This window comes from Erinaceus europaeus, chromosome 7 (genome assembly GCF_950295315.1).
Source record: "Erinaceus europaeus chromosome 7, mEriEur2.1, whole genome shotgun sequence".
NCBI lineage: Eukaryota > Metazoa > Chordata > Mammalia > Eulipotyphla > Erinaceidae > Erinaceus > Erinaceus europaeus.
The window spans coordinates 41885943-41895498 of NC_080168.1; the positions used below are offsets into that span (position 1 = coordinate 41885943).

General features: G+C 52.1%; 1 protein-coding gene across 1 annotated transcript; it reads left to right on the forward strand.

The window, feature by feature from the left end:
• The first annotated feature begins 6198 nt into the window (after window positions 1-6198).
• Window positions 6199-9300, forward strand: ASCL1 (achaete-scute family bHLH transcription factor 1). Its single transcript, XM_007527922.3, has 2 exons — window positions 6199-7732; window positions 8146-9300. The coding sequence occupies exon 1, from the start codon at window positions 7010-7012 to the stop codon at window positions 7661-7663; it is 654 nt and encodes a 217-aa protein (XP_007527984.1). The 5' UTR covers window positions 6199-7009; the 3' UTR covers window positions 7664-7732; window positions 8146-9300.
• Window positions 9301-9556: the final 256 nt, after the last annotated feature.

A 9556-nucleotide genomic window follows, 5' to 3' on the forward strand; every position in this document is an offset into this window, starting at 1 on the left:
ATAAAGCATTGGACTTACAAGCATGAGGTCCTGAGTTCAGTCCCTGGCAGCGCATGTACCAGAGATGTCTGGTTCTCTCTCCTCTTAGCTTTCTCATTAATAAATTAAATTAAAATTATTTTTAAGTTTATGGAGTTTAGAGTTGGGTGAAGCAGGAAGCCGGCCACCGACTCTACTGCTCTATTCAGAAAACAGTTTCAAAGTAAGTTAAGCTCTGTAGGGTGCCCGCTCTCGCCCACTCCCCCACCCCCTCCTCCCTTCTGATTGTCCACAGCCCCCTCGCTCTCTGCCTCGAGTCTTGTTGGCCGCCCCTCAGCGTTGTGCCAACTATTTTATCTTTATTCCGCGGCTTTCTCCCTCAGCCATTCATTCCCGTCTTTTTTGTGTGTGTGTGGCTTCCCGGGGCCGCTGTGCAGCGCCTTACCACCCACTGCCCGCTCGCTCCTCAGCCGAGGTGTTTCTATACAAACTCCAGCGTCCAGTTGTCATATTAATTATTACACTGAGTAATGACTGAAATGGTCAAAATAACGGGGGGGGGGGTGTAGGACTCAAGAGCGCTTTCGCTGGCCCCTCAAAGATTCCGCAAAGAGGCCCTGCCACAAAGCACTAATTGGTCCCCAGAAACGCTGCGACAAGGCATGGCAGATAGGTTTCATAGAGCCCCGCCATTGTGCGGGGGGCAAGCTCTGAATAGACCCCACGCTTCTTTTCTAAACTCTCTTGCTGAGCAAAAAATGGACCTCTGTTTGAATACTGCCCCATCCTTGAATGCTATACCCAGCAGAGAGAAAAAAAAATGCACCATTTATTGTAAGTTTTTTTCACTCCCACTATCCCCCAGCTATTCATGAGTTCTCTGTGAAGAATCAGCTGGTTTTGTTTACCGTGAAAGACCTTTACTTTATTTTCATTCTTGGAGGAATGGGAGGCTGGGTTGGAGGGAGAGAGGCCCCGCCCTGTGCCTAGACTGAGGAGCCTGGCCTACTGTAACAAAATAGTGTAACAAATCCTACAAAAGTTGAGAAGGTATTGATTCTTTTGGGAGAGCTATATAGATTAACGACTTTCTTTATGCTTCTCCCAGGAAGGTATTTAATCATAATGTAAATGGAGCTTTAGAAAAAGAAGAAAAAAATAATGATAAAGACAGCATTACCACTCCTGATTTGGACAACTTCAAAAGGACTTGGGAGGGTGGTTGCGAATTAACTCCCCCTCCCAAAGTCCCCACACTCCTAACCTCCCCTTCTCTAACCAAAAAGCAACAATAAAATAATAGTTTGTGCTTCTTTTGTTTTTCATTTCCAGCCCTCTTTCCCCTTTCAAAGATGTAATGAAAAAGGGGAGGAAAGCAAATAGATTTGTTAGGAGACTGGATGCTTTAATGCAGGTGCAGGCCTCAGGGACTGCTGTGACAGAAAAAGCTAAACTCAATCTTTTTGTGTGTGTGTAGGGGAGGGTGCACCATTCTTCTTCCCCACCCTACCACACCCCCCAGGGAACAGGCCCAACTCTGGCCAGCAATTCCTAAAATTCTATTAGGAAAGAGTGTTTGGAGACCTATCTTGTGTAGAGGTGAGTTTTGTTTTGTTCTCTCTTTGCCAAAACAGTGTTCACCATAGCTGACAGCAGTGTTCCCAGCCCAAGTCTGGGATCCCTGCTACTACAGCCCCAGTATCATCTGCACTGCATCTATCATGATGACTTTGCTGGAAGCACCTAGTAGCTGGGGGGTATTCCCTTCACAGATATTAACAAATGATTTGTTCCAAAGGGAACAAATGGCAATTCCCTCCATCATAAAAGAAAAGTGGAGGGAGTTGGGCTGTAGTGCAGTGGGTTAAGCGCAGGTGGCGCAAAGCACAAGGACCTGCATAAGGATGCCGGTTCGAACTCTGGCTCCCCACCTGCAGGGGAGTCGCTTCACAGGTGGTGAAGCAGGTCTGCAAGTGTCTATCTTTCTCTCCTCCTCTCTGTCTTCCCCTCCTCTCTCCATTTCTCTCTGTCCTATCCAACAACAACAACAACAATAATAATTACAACAATAAAACAACAAGGGCAACAAAAGGGAATAAATAAAATAAAATTAAAAAAAAGAAAGTGGAGTTTATTTTTTAACTATACATTTGGTATATCTGTGTATGTGTGCATTCTATTATATGAGAGAGAACAGAGCACTGATTTGGATTCTATAATGCTAAGAATCGAACCCAGAGCCCCACGCATTTAAGCCCTGTGCTCAACCACTGGACTCCACCCCTGTTCACAAAAATCATCAGATTACATTCTCAGGACAGCTCCCCAAGATTCAGGAGAGCCATTACTCTACTAGGCATGAAGGTCTCATTCATTTGTGAATCTTTGTTTTCTAGCCCAAAGTCTCCATAAATTTGCCCTTAAGTGTCCTCACCATGCAGAATCCTGGTGACTTACTCACAGGCCCATGAGAGTCATCACTGGAGCTGGAAAGTCAGACCCCAGTGGCTCTGCTCAAGCCCCCTTCCATGTGCAGACCATGCAGTATTTGATCTCACTTGCACCACTGGTGAAAAAACTGGGTTCCTTGCTAGAATCTATTTGAACACAAGGTGCTCAGAAAATGGGACAGGGTAATATCAGACCTCCACTAGCTGGAGTCACTGAGCATTGTGATTCCAGAAAGTGGATAGTCCCTAGGTGCTGGAGGGGTTGTAGTAGAAAGACTATTCTGAGATCAGGCAGTGGTGCACTTGATTAAGCATACACATTACAGTGCACAAGGGTGCTTCAAGCCCCTGGTCCCCATTTGCAGGGAGGAAAGCTTCACAAGTGAAGTAGGACTGAGGTGTCTTACTGTCTCTTTCCCTTTCTATCTCCACCTCTCTTCTCAACTTCTCTATGTCTCTATCCATTTATGGATGAATAAACAATTTTAAAAGGCCTGCCTTGGGGCTAGGCAGTGAAACATTTGCTTGCTCAAGAAGGCATATTACAATGTGCAAGGACCCAAGTTCAAGCCCTTGGTCCCCATCTACAAGGGGGGATGCTTCATAAGTAGTGAATCTCTCCTCTTTCTTTCTTGATTTCTTTCTCTGTCTATACTCAATAAATAAAATATTTTTTAAAAATTTCTTTTAAACCAGAACTGGAGCACTCCCTCAATGTCTCATTGAAATCTCAACAGCTCTTGGAAGTAAAACTGAAGGCACAGAGTACAGATAAGGAAACCAAGATTCAAACTCCAGGCTCTTTCTCCAGACCACAACTGTCACTCACAGAGCCTGGATAACAAAGCAAGTCCCTCTACTTTTCTTCCTCCCCAGAGTTAAGTCCTGGATTCCTCTGGGCTCAGGAGAATACATGGTGGTTCTTGAGTATCATAGGCTAGGTCACAATCTAGGGTCTGAATCAGGATTCTGGTTCATAATCCTGATTATGGTGGGAAAAGAAAACCAGAAAATTTTGGTGGGGCAGTCCCCTACCTGGTTCAGTCCCATGAGTACAGGTGCAACCCTCCCCACCAAGAAAGATTGCAGCAAGCCAGGAGGTGACACAGTAGGCAAAGCATTGGACCCTCAACCATGAAGCCCTAAATTTGATCCCCAGCATTACATGTGCCAGACTGATGTTCTGATTCTTTCCCTGCCCTCCTAAATAAATAAATGCATATTTGAAAGAAAGACAGGATGGTTCTGCCTCAGAGTTGGAGGAGGTGGAGATGGCAACGATTGTCCATAGAGAACATTCTCAGTTTCTACTCAAGTCAGAAACAGAGAACACTGGAGTTCCTGGTTGAGGTGAGTGGGGGGGGGATAGGGAATGGAGTTTGGCTTGTGGCTGCAGCTGAGAAAAAGGGGCAGATGTTTTGGGAGCTTCTGGAGTGACCTGAAAGATCCCTGAACCACTGACTTTTCCCCTGGTCAGAGTGAGGATTGCAATATGCAAGCTTCACTAAGGGACACCTCTGTTCAAGGTGTGTGTGTGTGTGTGTGTGTGTGTGTGTGTGTGTGTTTGTGTGTGTGTGTAGGCTCTGATCTTGAAGCCCCTTGTAATCAGGATGGAGGGGCAGTGGCAGGGGAGAATGCCACACCTAGAAAAGAGACGTACAGTCCTGACTGGCTATCTTTTGGCAGATGCCCTATGGCCTATGGACACCTTCTGAAGGTAACTGGCATGCACTTGTGACACCAGTGCAGGTGCTGAGACAGAAGGTGACATTGGGAGACAGGCCTGTTCAAGGTCAAAACCCTGTTCAAGGATTAACCAGTGGTTAATCTAGGCCTACAAATCTTTGCCAGGTGTGTAAGGATGATCTGAATGGACAGAGTTCAGGGAGGCAGGAGAGTGTGAGCAGGGGCATGAGAGCTTATAAATTGCAGAGGAGGCGTCTCCTGGGCGCCTCCTAGTGGCCAGCACCCGGAGCTCACAGCTGGGCTTGTGAAAAGCAGAAAGAATCAGAACTGCCACTATTTTGGCCGGGTGGTCTGCGATAGAAAGTGGGGTGGCATGACTTTGCTTTTAGGCCTTCTTTTCAGTTCTTCCCGATAGGGGAGAAAAATGTGTCCTCCCTCAGCAAATTCCCTGGAGTCTGGGGTGTGGGCGGGAGGAGAGGCCAGTGGGGTGAATCCAAAGGGGGTTCCTCAAGGTCACGAAGGTCAACCAACCAGGGTCCCTAGAAGGGGGGCGGGTTGTGTGTTCAGGACTGCTCTCCCTCGATTAGGTTCTGCAGCGAGCCCCAAATACGTTCATCTTAGAGGGGGAAACTGAGGCAGAGAAGAAAGGCATTCGCCAGGGCATCCGCACATCACCCATGGGAGTCAGCTACACACACACACCCCACTCCATGCCACCCTGGGTACCTCAGGTCGACCTCCTTCACAAAGGGAAGTTCAATGAGAAGCAATTATCCAGATAACTTCTTCCACTGATGTCTGCAGCCAGGTCTCTGATCAATAAAGTCGTCTCCCTTTGCCTCCCCCTGGAGGGGTTCAGTGACCATAGATCACCCACTGTCCCTGCCCCGGAGTATCCCAAGACGCCCCGAAGCTGGCAGGACCCCGGCTGGGGAAGAACGCCCAGGGCGGGCGCGGGTCCCAGCAGCCAAGCGCCTCCCCCTTCCTCGCCGCGCCAGCACGCGGCCCCGCCGGGCTCCGCTCCCAGTCGCCTGCCACAGGCCCGCCGGGCACACGCCTGGGGCGGGATGCAGGCCGGGCCAAGTCTTTCGGGATACCCGCGGAGGCGCAAGACAGCCACAGCGCCTCTCCAGCCCTCCACTCCCCAATTATTTTTTTCAGGTTCATGCTGAGAACACTCCCGAGCGCACCCCCTGCAAGCACTCGGGAGATAATCCTGGGGTTGAATAGCGGTGCTGAAGCAGGTAAGTGGGAGGTCCTGGGGGGCGGGGTGGTGGCCCTTTTGCCTTCAGAGCTGGCCACCGACACCGCAAGGCTTTCCCTGGCCTCTCCACTCTGGCTCCGTGGCAGGCAAGCACGTCCTTTGCTAGCACTCCAGGGCTGGGCCATTTGAGGAGCCCAGTGTCAGAGAAAAAGTCACGTATCAAAGAAGCCGCAGAGCTGGGTGGAGGCAGCATCGGGACTGCCCTCCCCCACGTGTTACATCAGCTGTGCACTGCGCCCCACAGTGTTTCCCCCATCTTTTTGAACTTGAGCTCCCAAGTACAGAGAACCCCCTCTTCCTTCACCCCAAGAAAATGGCAGTGGATGAATAGCGGGGAGGGGAGGTTGCTTGAATTGGAAAAATAGAGCCCCAAGTCCCCCACCCCACATCTAAGCTCCACACGACCCGGTGCCACTTTTTCTGCCCAAGCTGTGCCCTGCGCTCCGTTCCAAGTTCTCAAGTGGATCACGGGGCACTTCTCCCCCAAACCTTTCCACCTTGAACACCCCAATGGCCAGGGCCATCCGCCCCGCCTGCAAAGCCCCCCCCCCCCAATACACAGACACACACCCCAATCCCACCCCCTTGCAAAACCAGCCCGGGCTGCAGCCCGCCCCGAGCACGCCGCCTGTTTATTCAGCCGGAGTCTGGCACGCGCCAGGCGCACGCACTGCAACAACAAACCCGGCTGAATGGCTAGTTTGCAAGGAGCAGGCTCGGGGAGGGGGGAAGGGAGGGGCGGAGGAGGGGAGGGGGTTTAGGGAACCGGAGGGGGGGAGAGAGGAAGGGGGGAGTAGGGGCTGCAGCGGCGCGCTGCAATAGCGGGGAGTGGGGGGCGAGGCGGGGCCAGGCTGCGCGTGGGGCTGGGTGTCCCATTGAAAAGGCGGCCGCACTCCGGCCGCCCGGCACTCGCTCCTTTTCCGGCCAGGGAACGTGGAAGGCTCGCCGACGGGAAGCCAGCCGGGGAGGGCGAGGGGAAGAAGGAGGGAGAGAAGAGGGAGAGAAAAAAAAAAGAAGAAAGAAAGATAGAAAGAAAGAAAGAAAGAAAGAAAGAAAGAAAGAAAGAAAGAAAGAAAGAAAGAAAGAAAGAAAGAAAGAAAGAAAGTAAGAAAGTGCAGGGGAGGACAAGACGGGGTTCACCAAATAATCCCAAACGCCGGAGCCGCGGCGGCCGAAGAACGAGAAGCCGGAGCGGGAGCGCGCAGTCTCGGGAGAGCAAGAAGCAGAGCAGAGACTCGGCGGAGCGCACACGCCTCTGACTTTCTTGCTTCTCGCAATTTTTCCTCCCCTTTTCAAACAAGGAGCCGCCAGCAGCGGCCGCCTCACACGCGAGCGCCACGCGAGGCTGCCGGAGCAAAGCAGCCAAGGGAGGCGGGGAGGGAGGCGGGGAAGGAGGAGGACGAGCCTGAGCACCTTGCGCGCGCGCTCCCACCACCCAGACAAGGCTCCCGGGGGTCGAGGGGGTGTGAGGGTCCTTGCCTGTCTTTTTTTTTTTTTTGCAAACTTCCCTGGGATCTCGGGCTCCGTCTGTCCCCCACCCCTACCGCTCTCGCCTCCCTGAGCACCTGTGTCACCCCAGAGTCCCCCACCCCCGGCCCGGAGCCCCCCTCTCGGCACCGCGCGCGCGCTCATGGAGAGCTCGGCCAAGATGGAGAGCGGCGGCCCGCAGCCCCAGCCGCCCTTCCTGCCCCCTGCCGCCTGCTTCTTCGCAGCCGCCGCGGTGCCCAGCGCGCCCCCGCCGCCGCCCCCGCCACCCGCGCCTCAGCTGAGCCCTGCGGCCGGCGCCCAGCCCTCAGGGGGCGGTCACAAGTCGGCGGCGACCAAGCAAGTCAAGCGGCCGCGCTCGTCGTCGCCAGAACTGATGCGCTGCAAGCGGCGGCTCAACTTCAGCGGCTTCGGCTACAGCCTCCCGCAGCAGCAGCCTGCCGCCGTGGCCCGGCGCAACGAGCGAGAGCGCAACCGCGTCAAGTTGGTCAACCTGGGCTTTGCCACCCTGCGGGAGCACGTCCCCAACGGCGCGGCCAACAAGAAGATGAGCAAGGTGGAGACGCTGCGCTCGGCCGTCGAGTACATCCGCGCCCTGCAGCAGCTGCTGGACGAGCACGACGCGGTCAGCGCCGCTTTCCAGGCCGGCGTGCTCTCACCCACCATCTCCCCAGGCTACTCCGCCGACATGAACTCCATGGCCGGCTCGCCGGTCTCCTCCTACTCTTCCGACGAGGGCTCCTATGATCCGCTCAGCCCCGAGGAGCAGGAGCTGCTGGATTTCACCAACTGGTTCTAAGGGTTCCCCACCCACTCACCCCACGCACATCCCACCCGGGCTTGGTCCCCGGTGGGACTCTGGAAGCAGGTAGGTCGCCTGCATGCGGGAAGAGGAACAAGTGGCTTTTCCTGTCTTCTTTCTCCTTGGAAGGGAGGGGGCGGGGGGTTATCTGGGGGTGCGCGCTGGAGGTGGGGGGGGGGAGGATTGTCTCTATGGAGACCGAAGGGATGCTTTAAAACATTTGTCAAAGTTCGTCTATTGGTTTCTTGTTTTCTTAGCTTCAACGTTTGCCCTTGGGGGGGGGGGCGTGCTTAGAGTCTTGCAAGACTGTGGGGACTTTGGGGGAGGAGGGAGTAGGAAGTGCTGGGGACCTCAGAGACAGGAACCTGTCAAAAGAGTCTCTCAACCTGACAGATTCTAGCCCACCACAACCCGCCCACAGCCACTAGCCTCCAAGCGTGCATTAATCTCTTCCCCCCCCCCCCGTTCTTATGTTATAGGGGGCCCCACACAGCCCGCATCTTTCATATTATCTCATCAAAGACGCTGGAAGGGAGAGAAAAAGAGGGAGGGAATGCAGAAGAAAAAGAAGAAGAAGAAATAAAAAGACAAGCCCTCCCCACCCTAAGGCTGACAAGCAAAGTTCTAAAAAAAAAAAAAAAAAAAAAAAATCAACTGGATTGCACTCAGAACAGAATCTGCTGCGGCTCTCCAAGCAGCCTGACCAGAGTCTGAGGGCTTAGTGCAGCCAGATGTGCAGTGGCCGCAGCCCCCAGTGGGCGGGAACAGCTACAGCCCACGGAACTGCGTCCCCCACATACACACACACACACACACACCCGAACGCAGCCACTAGTCCTTTACAGGGGGTTTTGGGGTCTTCAGTCTCTGCAAACCCCCGCCCCGCCCCTCCCCTTCCTTCCTTCCTAGGCCTGCTGTGGACTTTTTCCCTGCAGTGCAAATAGACATCACCCAATTCCTTGAAATCCCCCCAACACGTGCTGGGGAGGAGCCCCCAAGCCCCACTCCCTCCCTCAAGCCGTCTTTTCTACTGTTTTCATCAGAGAAGGCTTCCAATCTTTTGTGAATTTTTTATTATAAGAAATTATTTGTATCTATCCTAACCAGTTTGGGGATATATTAAGATATTTTTGTACATAAGAGAGAAAGAGAAGAGAGAGAGAAATTTATAGAGTTTTTGTACAAATGGTTTAAAATGTGTATATCTGGAGACTCTAACATGTCATGCTATTACCTCTGCCTATGCTATAGATGTGTTAGCTCACCTGGCAACCACCACTGTCCCAAGGTGGTTATTTGGGAGAGAACCTCTTCATAGGGGAGGTCAAAAAGGCCACCAGGATGTCCTTCAGCACCAATGTGTCTTACTTTCTAGCAACGCTGTTCATGTATTAATGATGGTATTCTGTCCTGTTCAAGAAGAACAAAGTTCATGCAGCTACTGTCCAAAATCAACATGGCAGCCAGTTGGTTTTGATGGGTTGCCTTTGCGAGAACTTTCTATCACTGCCCCCCTTCTCCCCACCCCTTACTGTTTTATTACAAACTTACAAAAATATGTATAACCCTGTTTTATACAAGCTAGTTTCATAATAAAACTTTTTCTTTTCCTTTTATTTTACAGAGGAAAATAAGCAACTGCCTCCAAGCGTTGTTGTTGTTATTATTATTATTCAGTGTTCCTGTCCAAATTGTGAAAATGCCCAAGGGAAGTGGGGAGAGGGGAAAGAGAATAAGGGATGGTGTGAAACATGCTAAGGAATGGCAAAGTGATTGATTCATCATGTGTTTCTTGAGTCTATGATGAATTTGGGGGGAGCATAGACATATATATAAGAGTGGTTTTACAAACTGCAAACAGACCAAGAAAACAACTGGAGTCTAAGTGTT